General features: G+C 41.5%; 1 protein-coding gene across 7 annotated transcripts; it reads right to left on the bottom strand.

Moving 5' to 3' along the window:
- Positions 1–6,685: 6,685 nt before the first annotated feature.
- On the bottom strand, positions 6,686–16,260 carry SLITRK4 (SLIT and NTRK like family member 4). Of its 7 annotated transcripts, none has more exons than XM_074601156.1 (3): positions 16,031–16,260; positions 14,249–14,407; positions 6,686–13,198 (listed from the first exon to the last, which is right to left on the bottom strand). In XM_074601156.1, the coding sequence occupies exon 3, from the start codon at positions 13,146–13,148 to the stop codon at positions 10,635–10,637; it is 2,514 nt and encodes an 837-aa protein (XP_074457257.1). In that variant the 5' UTR covers positions 13,149–13,198; positions 14,249–14,407; positions 16,031–16,260; the 3' UTR covers positions 6,686–10,634. The 7 variants fall into 7 exon arrangements, with proteins under 7 accessions (XP_074457257.1, XP_074457259.1, XP_074457252.1 ...); XM_074601158.1 differs by lacking the exon at positions 16,031–16,260 and adding an exon at positions 15,915–15,951; XM_074601151.1 differs by lacking the exon at positions 16,031–16,260 and adding an exon at positions 15,561–15,852.
- Positions 16,261–18,247: the final 1,987 nt, after the last annotated feature.

The following is an 18,247-nucleotide window of genomic DNA, read 5'->3' as shown; positions in this document are numbered from 1 at the left end:
AGAGAAAGGCCGAGCCCCTCTCAAACAGCCTAAGCGCTCCTCGTTCTGCAGCCCAGCACGTAAGCACATACGCTGGGAGTTTTGAAAAAGTCAGCCCCCACTCCACGTTTGGCTTGCTGCAGAGATATTAGGTCCTTTGGGGCAGCTGCTGTCTCTCATGGAAATCAGGGGGGCTTTCAGGCCTGCAATTTTTTCTCAGCACCTGAAAAAAAAAAAAAAAAGCCCCGTGGTGGCAGTTCACACAAATCGTTCCACTGACTTCTCAAGAGCAAGGCAAATCCTGAAAAGAATGTAAGGTTTGCATTTTGGATCCCCTCAAAATAGCTTAGGTATGTATGATGGAAGCAGCTGTGAGAAACAATTGCTGCAGAGGGGCCCAATTACATACTTCAAAACAAACCATAACCCCCACCTGGCATGAATGAAGGGCGTCAAAGGAACGTATTAAGAAATTGACAAAAGCATCATTTCAGACTTATAGAACTGTCAATTTAAATTTCTTTTTCTTTGTTCTTACTAAAAATGATCATTAACCTAATTGTGACTCTTACCTATCACTGGAATTCTGTGTGTGCATTTGGATTTTTGTCGGGTTGGGTTTTTTTTTAACTTGAAGCTTCCGTTTCACATAGATGAAAGCCTCCAAACTCACCAGGAAACTGAATTTTGGAAGGTTTTTATAATGTTGCTAATACCATAAAGCGCTGCCGTGGGGTCCATGAGGTGTTTAGAGACCTGGTGTGATGTTAATGTGCCTTAATACAGCCTGTAAACATTAGAGACATGGAGAAGGGATATCCTTCACAGAAAGGATCTTCTTTGTTACCTTCCTTAGGGTTTTTTTTAAACAAAAGGACTTCCTACAAAGATCAATTATAAACTGTTCCACGTAATTTAGGTTGAGTTGGAATCTCCTTGCAGATAAGTCTAAGTGACAGAAACACTTCTCCAGCTTTAATTACAGTAGCAGTGTCGCGTGGTGCTGCATTAAACTGACCCTTGGCTTTATGTTAGCTGAGCTAAATAAATAAAAAAATCATAAATTCCCAGCAACAAACACAAGCATATCTTATCATTCACAGTGTGAAGTTGTTACTACAGTGCCATCTTCAGTGCGTTACATAAAGTAGAGTTTTCCTGTAGAGGATTTTTCATTGTTTATGGGTTGGAAATGGGTTAAAGGGAATTCTACGGCACGGAAGAATGAGGGGGAAAAAAGGTGAAAGCCTTCTCTCTTTGTTAATGAGAAACAGTGTTGTGATTCAGAAAACACATAAATTATTCTATATCAGAAGCATATGTAATTATCAGGCAAAACAATCTGAGTCTGGCCACCACAACAGGCTTTCCAGGTAAAAAATGGTCGTCCCCATCTACTGTCAGTGACACTTCGCAATACTGCATGGAGATAACAACTTTGCCTGTGAACGTGCATCATGGGTAGTACATTACAGAATCATTAAAAGTTGTTAATGCAAGTTTGACTGTACACTATTTACAGACAGGGAAAAAACCATACTTCTCCACAACTTTGAGACAGGATCTGGTCGAGTTGTGCTGTGGAGGACGACGCACTTGGTCAAACAAGCTCTTAGAGCCTGGTCACGAACTTCAGAGTTCAGATTGGACCCAGAAGTGAAGATCACTTTTCCTGTTGCAAAACGGACCAGCCCATATGCTGAAGTATCGGGCAGTCAAAGGGAGTCTCTCATTCTTCATTACAGAGCTGCTGTGCTGTTCTGCTCCTGTGACTTTGCTTCCCCACAATGTCAAAACAAGGATGTTACTGAGCCTTGCTACAACCTTGTTCCTCGGCCTAAGCCATGGACGTTCTGGGCCACGCCAGGAGGTCTGCTCCAGAGGGTACAGGAGAAAACATTTTGGCAAAGGTCACTGCCATGCTCCTGTTGTCTCTGGGGATGTCTTTTTTTGTGAGGCCCATGGCAAATGCCTGCATAAATAGGTACGAATATAAGTTTTTGCTTCAACTCCATATGGCGCTAAGAGACACTAGGCAAACTGACCTCCTGCGTGTGTAATGTCAAAGGGAATATTTGAGTGGGGAAAGGAAATAGGAACCGATTCCAATTCTACATCTTGGTCCCACAACTTGCCAGCATAAGCAAAAACTGCCAGAGGTCCCAATGTTATTGAAAAATATGAGTGATTTTATTATTATAATGCAGATGTTCTCTTTGGAGGGAATGTATTTGCTTGTCTTTTTTAGGCTTATATATTTTCTCGCATATGGCTCAGAGCTGTATTGCTCTGTATAGAGAAAACAGGTCTATTTAATGTTTGAAGGAGAAAAGTATACTGAAAGGAAAATCCAGCTTATTCACTTTCAGTGATTTCTCAACCTGAACAATAGAGTACTATATACGGTACAATGATATTCCCCTTTTGAAACGGATTGTATGCTGATAATACTCATCATTTGCATACCGCTTGTATTTTGAAAGCACATTACAAATGTAAAGGAATTCTTTACACACTTTACAATATGTAATCCTTACTATCTTTGCTGTCATATGCCGAAGTGGTATAAATTACGTGACAAAGCTATGCAGAGAGAATGCGTCATGCTGTTCTTGTTGACCATTACTTCTGCTAGTTACTAACTGTGTACGTGACTACTGCAAGAAAATCATAAAATCACATTCATGGCATTGCTCCAACAGCTAAAGTGAAACTCCAAATTCTAGGGGAAGCTACTTAAAAGATAAAACTTCCTAGTGCTTCCATAGCTTATATTCTTGAGAAAGGATTACAGAATAGGGACCTTATTTGTTGGCAGTATCCCAATTCTCTCAAAGTACTTTCTGAATATTTCACCCAGTTAAGGCAAAAGTCATTTTCATTGAACAGAAAGAAATCTTAAATATAGGTTATTCATGATTTTGTTGTTCTTTATTTACATCTTAGATGTAAATTCCCAACGATGGGAACTGAAAGCAAAGTTTTTTTGCTGGACATTTGGACACAATCTCCTGATCACATTTGTAAAACTACCAATTTATTGAACTGATCCCAAAAGTAAAGATCCCCACGAGGATAAAACAGAGCAACCACATGGCAATATTTAAGAAAGAAACTATAAGAACCCCCATTATTTCAAAGTGCTAACCCCATCCAAAGACACTACCCCTTGTATGACACCTGTACTCTTGTTGCTGACTTCATCAAATTGCAGACGCACCTCAACAGTCGCTTAAAGACTGGTCCTGAAGAACACGAACTGACCTACCTTCCATTAAAGCAAACAGAGAGGGACCATTCAAAACCTTGCGTTTAATTTCTACCACCCAAAAGGCAGCAAGAGAGTTAGGCTATACCTTTGCAGCTGAATTGTGCCCTGAGCTGCACATGTGAGTTCCTTGGCTCCCACGGTATATTCTAACCCAAGAATGGAACAAGTTGAAAAGCTACATGCTAAAAATACAAAACCAACGGCTTGCTTTCTCTCTCTCAGTAAAATACTTTCTAAATATAGATGTATTACCAAACAATGTGACCATGCTTTAAAATACCTGTATTTTTCTTTTTCAATCCTGAAAAATTCAAATTCTACCCATTTTGCTTTTCAGAAAAAAAATGGAAGTTCTTCTCACACCCTTTTCCACAAAATTATTTTTGGGTATAAGCAAACAGACTGCACATATACCAGACTGGTGACCTGGAGTCTTATTTGCGGCATGTCGACAAGAAGAATACCCTGCCGAGAAGGACTCGCAAAGTCTATGAAATCCTGCCAGGGAGCAAGGAAATCTGCTGTACGGTACATCGTTTCCTGTAGTTTCTTGCAGTGAAGAGCTCAAAATCTGTCAAAACACTCTGCCCTTTGCGACTCTGCTCATTGAGATGTACTTACTGTGCAGTGGCTCATATTCAGATGTGAGCACTAATGCATCTCATGAAGACAGACTCTACCAAAGAAAGTGCTCAACAAACATTAGATATGAACTAACCTCCATACCCAAACGGCATCCAATGTACACACAAATACATCCACGTCTCAGTTAAAAGCCTCGTTAAGAAATATGTATCACATTTGATTTAACCTAAATAATTTGTCCTAGACTGTTCAGTGAACAGTGACACCAAAACCTAGGTTGGCGAAGCGGGTGGAGATGTCTGCGGGATTTAGCCCACCGCCTGATTGTCAGGAGTCAATTGGCTGAACCACATTTACTTTACACCGTAAGCTTTACAGTCATGAAAAGCCATGATTGCCCAGCTTCAAAACCCCAGCATGACTCCTCCTAATGGAAGCCTAAACCCTCTCCTACTCCTCTCTGTTTCGGATCATACATATGACATGACTCAGAAACCATCCAGGAAAGTCTCCTACAATTTGCCTTTTGTAGCCAGTTTTTGAAAACTGACAAATCCTTCTCCTCTGCCTCTTTGGAAACTGCTGTTAACCAATGTCTAGACAAACATTCAGCTGTAGGGGACGGGCACGCTGAAAGGTGAGGTGAGAGCATGCAGTGGAAGGATGCCCTGGAAGGTCACAGTGCACGCCTTTCTAGGAAATTACATGAAAGTAAATCAAAAAATGAAATGCTTGTGGATGAGGGAAACTGAGGAAGATTTCTTTGTTATTGTACGTATGCGAAACGACTACTAAACCATACAGAGATCAGCTTTTGCTTTCTGGTTAAAAAAAGACCAAAAGGACAAGGATGTAACACTTGTGTATACATCAGAGGTGATTTACAGTATTTTAAGCCTTCGCGTACACACACACAGATGTATATATACATTCATATACACACATACAAAAAATTCAGATTTAGTACCAGCTAGGTCTCTTTTTCTTATCTGATTGTTATTTGTGCTTTTAAGAAATTATTTAGTGTTAAATGACTATAAAAATTCACAGCAAGAGAATGAAAAATCAATATAATACAGCCTCGCTCTGTTACTAATGACTGGTGTTTTAAAAGTAACAGACTGCTCAAAACGTACTGTTTTCAGACAATAAATAAATTATCTCGAGTATTACTAATGGACATGAATAAAATCAACAGTAAAATAAAGATACTTGCAATAAAATTCCTACTTAATGAGAAAGACGACCAGGGTGAGTTTGTTCCATTATAGGGAGAAAATATATTATATTGTTAAAATAGCATTTTTATTTTATGTAATGTATATATCCCAAGTCTATGCATTAAAACAGCAAATTTAAATAGTTTTGTATCCGTAGTACATCTCCAGGATGCCCACAGCTCTTGAATCATTGTAGAGTTCCACTGACATCAGACGGACGCGGGACTGCACCTACCCTATATTCTGACCTATGGTTACTGAAACTAGTAACAGCTTTACCACACAAACCAATAGAGAAAAAAGCAAGATTATATTTTATTCAAGTAAAAAATGACTTAGCTTATTTTTTATTTCAACGACAGATAGATCAGCTCCTCACCAAATATAGCAGATTTCTGCTTTTGTGTTCACTAGGGTAAGGCTGATTTGATTCCAACTGAAATCTGTTGACTTAGTCTGGGTTTACAATTTCTGAGACGAGTTTGTCCCTGAGCATTAACATTCCTGTTTTTATTTTTCAACGTGGCATCAATTAGAATACATAAGGATGAATGAATTGCAATTATAAATAAAGACTAAATAATGGAAAAAAGCTATTAACAAAAACTGAGAAGTTCCTCTACGTTCAGGAAATCAGTGCACACGTATTCTTTCCAAACCATGAATACTTGTTCTTGATTTTCAAGTTTGCCTTTAGAAAGAAATTCTATGGAATATATAAGTAGGTCTTTTTCAATTAATGCTGTGGGTTTGCTTCTAATGTTACACTGCAACTGGCGGTGAAAAAAATCCCTATCAAGTCCTGATTTTCTAGTCCGTATCACATTCTGATTCTCATTCACCACCATTATAACGCATGTTAAATCCTACACAAGAGGGAATGTTCAATCTAGATGTAATTCTGTTCCTGCTCTTCAGCCCTTCCTGAAGATTTTTAGGAGGCTCAATTTGGAAGTTAAACTGCCTAAAGACATCTTTTCACCTTTCATTTATAAAACTAACCTAACCAATTTCAATGGTATATGTATTGATATTTTTCTTTTTGCTAAGGACAAACCAACTTGTCCTTCCTCTGAAAAACGGTCTTATCCAAAATGATTAATGAGAAGGGAGCAGAATCAAAACAAATGGCCCTGGCATTACGTGCTTTTTCCTCTGAGCACTTCTGTGTCAAAGATTTCAGAATCCCACTAAAACCTAAATTCTGCTTGTGTTACTAATGCAAAAAAATTCACTGACTTTGGAGGGACTATTTGTATAATAGAAGCAAGGAGGATTTGTTAGACAACAGAAGATGGGAAAAACTTTCATAAAAATAATAAATTGTCAAGGTGATTAGAAAACATTACTGTTTAACTACTTTATAGATTCTCTTCCATCCATATACACATGATCTGAAAGAGAATATTACAGGCACTTCACAAAGTCTAGTTTCAGAAATACCAAACAATGCTATTAATACTTCATACAAATTTTTAAGTCAAAGCTGGCTAATATTTTGACGTTGCTGAAGGCAAACAAAATTCACAGACAATAGCTTCTGCGGTTTACATCGGACTAGAAGTTAAAAGTAACTATCTTAATTATAAACTAACCTAGAATAGTAATGATCGAAACAGGGTAAAACCAATACATTTTGTTTCTTTATTTCAAAATAGAGTGATTATAAATACATTCTTGTTATATTTCCTTCCCAACTCTTTGGATGCAACCAGAAAAAAAAAAAAAAACCTCACTGTGCTCATTTCATACAGTATCAATGTACAAATCATGCAAAAGATATTATAGATATTATACCACCATCAAGTTCTGGACGTGTTTTGTTGCTTCTGAAACATTTTTTAACATTATTCACAAGGCCATGCCTTTTATAATTTATATCATCATTATGGCTTTTTTCAAAAAAAAGAATTTAAAAAAGATTTTTATACTAGATTTCTATACTATTGTCAATCTTGAACACTAAATGCAAACCAGAAATCATCTAATGGTCTTGTGTTCTTGCACCATGGTAATTGCTTTCTGATAAAACTGCACAAATTTTTTCTTTTTCAAGGAAACAATAACACTTTATTGATTTTATTTAAAAATGGAAACTCCTTTATAATACAATGAGGACAACAGATTATGTTAACACCTTCACTGATTTAGTTTACGTCTATGGGTCTTAACAGCCATTTTACAAGCATGGCCACTCAAACCAATATAACGAACAGGTAGATTTGTTAAGCCACATCCGAAGAGCCACCTTCCCAGACAGACTGGCCATAGATTTGAATGGACATTACACTAAAACTGCTGTGCAGACACATACACTGTTTCAAAACATGGAGGGAATAAACTGATATTAAGGTTGTCATTCAAAGTAACAGTTTCACAGAAATATAGTGTTTTTCCAACTTCTGCATTCTTCACTCACACTATTATGCCTACATATTGCACCATATATGTAAAACACTTACGAACAATTTCTACAGGAAGGTCCAGATTGTGCAACCTTAATTGATGCTGGTGAACCTACACTCAACTGCATAATCCCAAAACAATCACCGGGCTCTACGTATTATACACAATGTTTCTGAGCTGGCTCTTTTTGAAATCAGCGACAAAACTCTACCTAAGCCACACTCTTGGGCAGGTGTTTCATTATTAGCTCACGAATAGTACATCTGCACATGATTTAGGTTGAGTTTAAACGCTTTCCTGGATTGGGACTTCAATGAGCAGGAAAATCTGATCCAGTGCAACGGTCAGCGTAACGGTTCAGTTCTTCCTCGTTTGATCAGCGAATAGAAGACCTCACCACAAAAAACCCCAACAAAACAAAAAAAACAACCAAACAAAAAAAAACAAACTAAAAAAACCACACAACAAAACAAAGAAAACCCTCAATTTTTTAACTGAGGAAGGTACAATCATTCATCATTGTTCTTTTAAGTCAGGGCAACACGACTCATAAGCACATCAGTTTTAACATCACTTAAAAGTATTAGCTTATTCACTATTTTTAATATTTTTAACACACGCCTCTTGAGAGAAGGGTATGGGACATGACAGTCTCTGACAATGCACTGAAGCGTGTTAGATGCCTTATGCTTTGGCAAATCCCCGTGAATCTTGACACATCCTCACAGCCACGCAGCACTGTGCGGAACCGGCACGGTGACCCATCACTCTCAGCCTACTGATGGAACCATTCTAGTCTCTCGCAGCATTGCATCTCTTAACGCTCCTCAATCCACAGGCTCTTGATGCAATAAGCTCAAATGTTCTTATTCAAGCCTTGGCCATGTATTGCATCATTGGGCAACCAAGAACTTTTTATGCTAGAAATGCGTATACGTAGTATCCATGTCCTGAAAATCCCTGTTACATCCTGATTAAAGTCAATTATTGTGCACGGACAGCAGCAGCTTTTTGAAAGAAACTCAGCCGTTAATTTATCTGTTATAATTTTATTATCTGAAGTTATGTATATACTTTGTAGAATGGAGAAAAATAATAAAACCCTCTTTCTAAGTTACAAGAGCATAAACAACCATCTGAAAGTAGAAAATTTTGTCTTATTTTGCTTTCTCTTAAATCAAGAAGTGCCTTTTTTTTTTTTTTTGGTAAACTTAGTTAAAAATATACTGCAGGCTGTTTGCCAAGTATCTTTCCAGAATAAAAATTTCACAGCAGTGTCATAAAGCCCTGAAATTAGAGGTTTATAATGGAAATAGCTGACATAGCCTTCTCCACAGTATTATTACTGGGTCTTGCTGTAATATTTGCTAGTTCCAAATTCATGAAAAACATTCATGTTTCTACCTTACTAATCTTAATTGATTTATGTATTGATTATAAAAGGTGGGAGGGAAGGTTCTGGAAGCAAAGGAGACAGAGGGCCTTATCCAAAGCTCATTGAAATTAATGAAAAAATTCCTTTTCGAGTCAAAGAATTTTTCTTAATCTCATAGTATAGATTTGCTGTATGATGCTTTACCAATATATCTCCATTTTCATCTCAAGATACCATCTATCAGTGAGATACAGTGGGAATTTTCCATTCTCCTGACTTTTTTTTTTCCTAGTTATTCAGATTCAGCTTTCACAAAGGCAAGTTTTTGCTCTCTAGATATGAGCGACACAATACTCTGAACTGAGACCACTATATTCATTTTACACTGTGGTTTTAAATAGACATGATTTGCCATATTGTTCACTGTTCTGATCATTTTTTTTCTGACAGCAGCCAGACAGATAATAAGAACAGAAAACTTATGCATATACAATTAAAATATTACCCTTACCATGAATTCCTGTAAATACTTGTAGTGAAAACTATTTAGATTAAGCTGTAGAACCCTGAAAAGCAAGACAACTGATGGCAAATAACTGCCTGAGACACAATACTAAAAAACTAGTGAATCTATTTTAAAATGCACCATTGGTAACAAATCTGAAATAAGATAATATGCTACTTTCACAAGAAATAGTACAGAACAATTTTATTATTATTATATCTGATCACTTAATTCTGGATAATTCTACACATTACAGCCCCAGTTTCTGTTTGGTATATTGTTCTGTTTTTATTTATACTGAATGATTAATGTATTGTGATCAGGAAAACAAGTCAGGCATATTAAATACATATTAAGGAGTACATATTTTTCCTATTTAGTATACAAAGTATTTCATAAATATGAATTATATTACAAAAATAATTTCTGCTACGCTCACACAGTAAGCACTTTGACAATTTTGGACAACCTGTTGGGGTTGCAAGTGTTTCACGTAACTGAGAAGGAACTCTAGTTTTAATTGGAGATGAGTCTTACAACAGATTCTGCATAAACATCAAATATTTTCTTCAGATGCCACAAATACTGCAGAAGTCAGTCTGAACTATTTTCTTTCTTTTTTTTTTTTTTAATTTTATGTATAGACAGGTATGCTTCAAGTGGTCAAATTTATTTCATAGTATGTAATGCATGGTATATTTTAAACAAATATTTGCACAATTTAACATTATAATTCCAGTGGTTTCAAGATGCAGGCCATAAATGTAACCAATTTACACATACTATCGAATGTTCTCTCTTTGCATGCTTGTTACTTTTCAGATAATCTTTAAATAGTGCCATTACAACACCACAAATCAAAGGATTACTCCAGTTCCACCAACTTAAATCCACGTGCAGGATGACGGACCCAGCTGAGGTACAAATACCAGTACCAGGTTTCTTGTGTTTGCTCTAACAAATCACAAGGAGACGATGGTTTTGCATTTAAGGTACAAAACATATATGCCTCTTGAGGTTAAATTCAGTGTAACGTGTATAAAGCATCCCTTTGGCAATAGAGTTTGCAGTATCCCTACAGGATTCCACAGGGCATGAGCTTTATGGAGTAAAATCTATTAAGGAAATTCTCCTCTACTTGACAAATCATATGCAGCTACAGTTAATCAGACACCCTTGGATACACCTGCCTCTATGCCTATCAATATAATATAGTATTTGGAAGTTAAAAGTCAACAAAAGGCACTTTCATCATTAAATAAATGTCCTCTGTAGGCAATAAGATTGCATGACCTATATTTTATTCAAAGCTGTTTGTTCTTCAAGGACTTGCAGGTAGTCAGGTGAACCTTGAAGTTTAGCTTTTAGTTCAAAATACTCACTTTTTCTTTGTTCTACTACAATTTTACTATGATTACCACCTATTAGAGATTTCTTGGTTTTTTTGTCCTGTTGTTTCTCTGGATAACGTATTTCAAAGCCACTGACCCCTATGCTGTTGTATTCTTTTTTACTTTCAAGAAAGTTTTGAATAAATACATTAGAATCCCTCCCAGGGAATAACTCATCCAGTTCATCGATTGTGCTAAGTCTTTTTCTGGTATCCACATGCAATAAATCTTTCTCCTTGTCATTAATATTTCTCAGAATGACTTTTTGCCCTGGTGGGTCAGCAAACGTGAAGCCCGTTTCAGACTCTTTTAAGCCACAGGTATGACTTTTGCTCATCTGCTCAATGGTTTGAGGAATGAAGGCTTCTGCACCTAGTCCATCTTTTTTGTTTGACTTGTGATCGTGCTTTCTTAGCTGCAGTTGCATAGAACTGCATTCTTGATTTCCAATCCCTTCATGCTTTACAGTTGGTTTTTTGTTGCGCCGAAGCACAAAAACAAGAAGACAAAAAGCAACAAACACTGTTAAAATAAGCACAACTAATATGCTTAAGATTAGGATGGACAACGGAACTGGGCCACCAGGAGGACTCCGAACTGGTCCCAGCGGTGTCGTAAAAGTAACAGCGGGCATAGGACTAGTGAACAGAGCAGATGGCTTATTTAAAAGTTTAGGACAGAGGATCTCATTTTTCAGAGACTTAAGCTCAATGTTAGCAAACTGTACAGGTGTTTCACATTTCAATTCCTTCACCACAATACCTTCATTTAGCTTTTCAAGCCACAGTTTTAAAGCAACTAAATCACAAGTGCAGTCCCATGGATTACCTTCCAGATCAATTTGTGTAAGAGATTTTAGCTGATCAAGAACGCCACTTACAGGTAAGTACATGAAATGATTGTTCCTCAGATTCAGTCTAGCAAGTGGTGCACCAGCAAAAATGTACGCTGGCAAGCTTCGTAGAAGATTGTTGTTCAGGTAGAGCAACTGCAAATTTGGCATTAAGTCAAAGGTGCCCGCTAGGATTTCTTTGATAACATTGTATTCCAAATACAGATACTGCAAGTTGTGGAGGCCAGCAAACATTTCTGGGCTCAGACGCTCTATCTGATTGCCATTGAGATACAATCTCCGTAAATTTGTAAGGTTGCGGAAAACTTCTCCTTTGATCACTGAAATCCGATTGCTGCCTAAATGTAGCAAATCCAGCCCCTCAAACTCAACGAAATCTGTAGTGTCCACATCCTTAATATAATTGCCGTTTACATGCAGTTTCTTGGCATTTAAAGGTTTTGGTACGAGTTCAGCCATTGACTCTATATTTCTTTCTTGGCAATTTACACTTAATCCCAAGTCTGAAGGATGTGTTTTGCAAACACAGGGGACTGGACAAGGAGTTAAAGGAGGCACCCTGGTCTGGTAAAATACAATTTGACTGAGATTGCGATTAGATAGTGCTTTGCCTGCTACTATCCCCGAGATCTTTGAAGGATTTGTAGTCTTGGGAGGCTTGGTGACTAATCTGTGCACTGATGTTTGAGTGGTGTGGCCGTTGGGTGTGCTGTAACCAGGCTCCAGCTGCAACGGAGGCAGAATGCGCACGTCAAAATCACTCCCCGTCCCCATGGAGCACAGCTCTTGCTTGTTGGTTTCTTTCAGGAGCCTTCCATACAAGTCACTGGGGGTTTCACAGATAGCTTCTCCAATGTAGATGTTATAGGGCATGTTCTCCAGCCACGCTTTCAAAGGCAACAAATCACAAGTACAATTCCAGGGGTTGTCTTCCAGCTGCAATTCAACAATTCGCCCAATGTGTTCCAGAACTCCAATGTATGGAAGCTTCTGTATTCGATTCCCTCGTATATCCAGATGGGTTAGAGAAGCAAATCGAAAAATGTTATCGGGAAGGAACGAAATCAGATTGTCATTAAGGATCAGGACTTTCAGCTTGTGAAGCTTATTGAAGGCTCCCCGTTCAATAAACTTGATTAAATTGTAGTCAGCTTGGAGATACTCCAAGTTCTCTATGCCAAGGAAAGTGTCAGCTCGGAGAATCTTTAATTCATTGTTGTTCAGGTGCAACTGTTTTAATGCACTAAGACCCATAAAGGCCCCTCCCTCAATGTTCTGCAACTTATTATTACCCAGCTGCAAGGACACTGCATGTGTAAAATTAAGAAAGGTATTTGGATATAGAATAATTAGCAGGTTGTTTTGAAAGTTGAGGTGGTAAAAATTAGACCATGGTGGTTTAAGCTGATTTGGTCTGTAGACTGCAACCTTCTCACAGTTGACATAGAGTACATTCTCAACCGACACACAGGAGCAAACATTGCAAATTTCCACAGATATATCAGCATCTGCAGTTGTAGAAGAAACTGGAGATGACAGAACCAGAAAGAGCCACAGAAACATCTTCTTGTGATCAGCAAGCAACCTTAGGCTCCTGAACAAAGATAAAGAATCTAAAGAAGAAAGAAGGAAAGAAAAAAGAAAACGTTTTTCAGTTGTCATTGCTCCAAAACGTCATTTGGGTTAAAAATTGTATTCCACTGAGCTACTGTACCTGCCAAGGATTATAGATAAACTACAAGCACTGAATTTAAAATAACATGAAAGATTCTAACAACCAAACAAATACACGGGAGCCAGAATGATTTCAAATACAGAATGTAAATCTCTGTAGACAAACACAAATAACTCTGAGGTCTGTCAAATATATTTCTCTCTCTTGTACATGCCAAACATGCATAACTAACAAAGTAAAATAACCAAAGGAGATTCCAATTTTATGCATATTTACTCTCTTCAATCCTGCACTGCTCATATGTTGCCGTGCATTTCAGGGATATTAAACACAAATGCTGATGTTATGCATGCCCAAACATCTGCGTTGGGCTAGCACAATATAGAAAGGATGAAGATGCAGACACAAAAAAGCAATGTCAATACTCAACGTATGTATGTATAGCATCAATGCACACAGATTATCACTATGATAATAGTGAGCTTCACTCAAGGGATACATAGGCATGCACACACATTGTTTCTGTCACTTATTATACCTAGGTGGTAAACTGATCGGAGAAATACAATGAACTATCCACAAAACAAATTAAGAAGATCATCTCTGGGTTACCAGTGGAAGCACACAGATATGGAAGAAGCATGCACAGGCACACAGCCCCCATCCCCAGGGAGAACACCACCACCCTGACTTGCAGGGCAAAACAAAGTCAAAATTCACCAGCCTGACACCACTGAAACATGAAAAGAACTTATTTTTGTTAAATACAAATTATGTAATTTGTTCTTATCCCTGCACTGATACAGAGGTGGCTTTCAAGAACCCTTCACTTATAGTCAGGCCAGCTGAGCTGCCATTTTTTACGCAGAAGAACTGGAGCCACAGCATTTCCTCTGAGTTTGAAAGTAGCCTTTTTTAAAAAAAAACACAAAACAAAACAAAAAACAAAACCCAAATCAGTCAATAACCAATACATTGCTCTCCCCACCTTCCCCATTCCCCAACTTGTCCCTTTCATTTCCTGCTGTGGGAAGCCACCGACTTGGCAGGAGGGAGCCAGGATGGAAGTGGAGAAAGCAGGAGCCAGCTGGAGGGAGGAGAATCGGGCTGGAGGGAGCCGCAAGGAGGGGAGGATGCGCCGGGGGACCTGGAAGGGAGGGCAGAGGAGGGATCAGGGAGGAAGGAAGGGAGGACAGAAGGACAAGAGGGAGAGGGAAAGCTGAGAGGAGGCAAGGAAGGAAGAGGGGAGGGGATGGCTGAAGGGGTCAAGGAGGCCGCGGAGAGGGACCACGGGGAGAGAGGGAGCGGAGCAGCCAGCAGGCTCCCGACCCCGGCCGCGGCGAGCGAGCCCACGGAGGCAGCGCGATGCCCCCGTGCCCCCACCGCTCCCTCTCCCTCCCCGTCCCAGGCACCTTCCACCCTGCCTCGCCCACGCTCGAGTCCCCTCTTCTTCCTCAGCCCCGGGGCCCCGGCCGGTGCCGGGCGGGCACACTGCGGGCGCTGCGCGGGGCTGGCGGCGGGTCGGCGAGCCCGGCCAGGAGTGCAGGCGCTACCGCAATTTTTTGCCGCAACCGGCTCGGCTGGTGCCGGCTCCCCTCTGTCGTGGGCGCCCCGTCGCCCTCTGCCTCCCGGCGGGGGAAGGCAGGGGGGAAGGCTGGAGGGACACGGGCGCAGACACACCGCCCGCACATGCCGGCTGGGAACGGGCACAGCGCGGCGATGCAGCCCGGCATCCCTCCCACCCTCCCTTTGCAACGAGACACAACCGCGGTCCCCGCCGACAAACGCTCCCCCCACCCCGGCACCGTTGCAAAGTCCAGCCCGCAGCACATTCGCACACCCCCTTCCCCCGGCCCCACTGCACAGATCCTGCCCCCGCCGTCCCTCCCACACCTCCACCGGCTTATCCGGGCCGCCCGGAGCCGGTCCCTCCGCTCGCCCGCTCCCCTGCAAAGGATGGGAGCGGGCAGCGCTGCGCCGGGTGCCGCTGGCCCGGGGCTCCGGGAGGCGGCCGGCTGGCGGGGAGAGGCGAGCGCGATGGCAGAGTGGCTCCGGCAGGAAGCCACTGTCGCCTTGGCTTCTCCCCCCCGCCCCCCCCCCCCCTTTAAAATAACAGCAGTAATTATAATAGCAATAAAACCAAAACCTTCGGAATAATTAAAAGACATTAAAACGCCAACGTAAACGCAGCCCTGCCGTGTCCCCCCTCCCCGCCCGCACTCACACGCCCGGCAGGGCGGCCGGCCGCCCCCAGCGATGCTCCCGGCGGTGCTCCGCGGCGAGCCCGGCACCGTCCCTACCTCGGCGGCCGGGGTCGCCGCGGCGCCGCTCCGCTGCGCTCCGCCGCTCTCCCCGCGAGGTCTCGCCTCCGGCAGCTCCGCGCAGGCACCGAGCGGCGGGGGCAGCCGGTCGCCCGCCCGGGCGAGCACCCCTGGCGAGGCGAAGCCCGGCTCTGCAGTACCCCGCCGGGCTCCGCCGCATGCAGCAACCGCTTCGCCGAGCCCTGCCCCGACACCGCGGTCCCCCGCGCACACGCGGGGAGAGGATCCCTCTGCAGACGGGCGCCCGCTCCCATCGCACTGCTCTCGCCCACCCCCCGCACGCAGAGAGCCCCCTCCCCTTCGCCACACGCACACACAGAGGCACGCACGCACCAGGCGCCGGGGCGCTGCTTTGGAGGGGAAGGAGACGCCGCTCCGGGGGAGCCACCCCAGCCCGCCGCTACCGCGAAAGCCTCTCCGCACGCCTGCAGGCGCCGCGCCGCCGTTACCTTTCCCGGGGAGATGCCGAGCTGCGCCCCCGCGGAACTCAAGCGGGTGCTGCGGGGCGGGAGGCGCCCCCCGGGCCGGCGAGAGCGGCGGGGCCCCGGTGCCGCGGCGGGGCTGCCATGGGCGGCGCGCGGCAGCTACAAGTGCAGCCCCGGGCACAGCCGGGACGGGGCCATCCCGCCCCCGCTCGCCCGCCCGGCCAGCGCCTGGCTGTGCGCCGCTGAGCACCGCGGCCGGGAGCAGCGGAGCGGGGGCAGGAAAGGGAAGAAAAGAAAGGACTCTTCCCCCCCTCTTTTCTGACGATCTTCCTCCCCTTTCCTTCCCCCCCCCCCTTGAAACAAAAGTAGAGGTGGAAACTGAGTGGGCAGGATGGTAACATTTGCTGCATAAATGTGAATTGCAATTATGGAACAAAATCGCTGTGAGGAGACATACCCGACCCGTTCTTAAGACAACACAGCTATTTGTGTATCTCATTCTTTGTGGTAAGGTGAAATTCCTCCTCTGCTTAGGTAACAGCTGCAGTCTCATGAAAAAAATCCTCTAATGTTATGCACTTGTGCAAAACAGATTCTGCTAATTAAGAACTCCTATTTACCTTTCATAATATACTTTAAAATGGTAATGAATACCCCCAAACAAGGTGACATTTCTTTCCAAGGCAGAGGAGTCAGTTAACCAAATGAAATCTTGCAAGGGGAGTTCAACTGCTTTTCCGTGGCTGTGAATGCTAACATAATTCAGTTAGAAAACTGTTTATGTATTGCACACATACCAGTTGTGAGTGCTAGGTCTGGGCAGCAAATATCAGGGAATGGAAAACAGCAACTGCTTTCTTCATTTAGAGAAATTAAATAAATAGCTTGTTCCGAAGGCTGACTGCATCTAATTGAAATAATTTCAGACTGTTATTTTGCATTATGTGGATAGACTAATACCTGAAAACAAATGCAGCTGAGACATAAAAAATTTGCATATCACAACAGAACTGAAAGTGATCTGTGATTAATATTCAGCCAATTAAAAACTGAAATCTTTTAAATGTAAACTCTCCTAATTACTAAACCATTAACAAAGCACCGCTCATATAAAAGGAAATGCATGCATATAACGGGCCCAGTTTAGAAGCGTTTGAAGATAGTTTAAGATGAGGTTTCCAAATTATTTAAATGAATTTATGGAATAGAGAGCAAAGGTCTGGAATAAAATTCATTTAGGAAGATACCTGTTTTATAAAGCTATTTTAACAACAGGCACAGAAATGCAGGTGTAAAGATCAAGGTGCCAGTTTTGTTTAACCAGCTACATTAAGCTGGATGTTAAACTAATTCCTTGCTTATTTAGTAGGTGAAAGAGCATACAGACAGTATCAAAGACAGATCACTACTCCCACCACCATTGGAACAGCCGCTTGGAGACCGAATGAAAAATCAAACAGGCAGCATAACAAAAGATTATATTTTAACCAAGTAAACCGTGAAATGAGTAAGTATTTTAGAGAACTGAAATTGCACTATAACTAAATAATTGCTGATGTTTCTATGATAAGTGGCTATTGACAATGACATATGTTTATGGTGTTGTAGAACTTATCTGAGAAGGAAACTTAGTTATGCAAGACAATTTCATTATTAGGGTTTTAGTATGTCGTATTTTTATATTTATTTCTAATTTACAGTCACAAAAAATAACTCCTCCTCCAAATCTCATTTAAGTGGTTTCTAAGCTACTTGTCCTAACCTACAACATGTCAAACTCACTACGATTTAGGTTTATATGTCAGGACAACAAACCAAACCAAACCGAGGATATTTTTAAAGTATAACAAGCTTAAGCACAAGCTTAAGGTCAAGACTGTGATCCATGACAACGACATGCCTAAGAGTCACTTTAAGGGGTTACATCCTAGAATCACGTGGTTGTAGCCCTTTCTTTGAGATCTAGCTAAAAGTTTTGTCACCATCAGTAGAAATTTTCTGTGTAGCTTGATGGTAGATAGTAATTGGAAGACAGCCGAGACAGAAAGGGCAAGTTGGATTATCTGGTCTGGTTCCCTGAAGTTTACAAGATTACTTCAGGCTACACACCATGCCCATTATTGTCATCTCTAACCTTTTCTTAAATTTCTTGCTGTGATGGAACCTCATTCATCTCCCTTGATTTTTTTTCTTTGTCTATCTGTTGTTTGCCACAGGAGCGTGTATTTTTCCTTCTTCAGT

This window comes from Larus michahellis, chromosome 9, assembly GCF_964199755.1.
Source record: "Larus michahellis chromosome 9, bLarMic1.1, whole genome shotgun sequence".
Taxonomy (NCBI): domain Eukaryota; kingdom Metazoa; phylum Chordata; class Aves; order Charadriiformes; family Laridae; genus Larus; species Larus michahellis.
The sequence above is the reverse complement of the archived record's forward strand: the minus strand, read 5'-3'. Positions and strand labels throughout refer to the sequence as shown.

Coding starts and splice junctions, on each gene's coding strand:
- SLITRK4 (XM_074601151.1), bottom strand. CDS start 15,741: ATGCGGCGGAGCCCGGCGGGGTACTGCAGAGCCGGGCTTCGCCTCGCC. Junction 14,408..15,560: donor CGGCGACCCCGGCCGCCGAG/GTAGGGACGGTG, acceptor CCTCCCTTCCAG/GTCCCCCGGCGCATCCTCCC. Junction 13,199..14,248: donor CAAGTTGGGGAATGGGGAAG/GTGGGGAGAGCA, acceptor TTTCTTCTTTAG/ATTCTTTATCTTTGTTCAGG.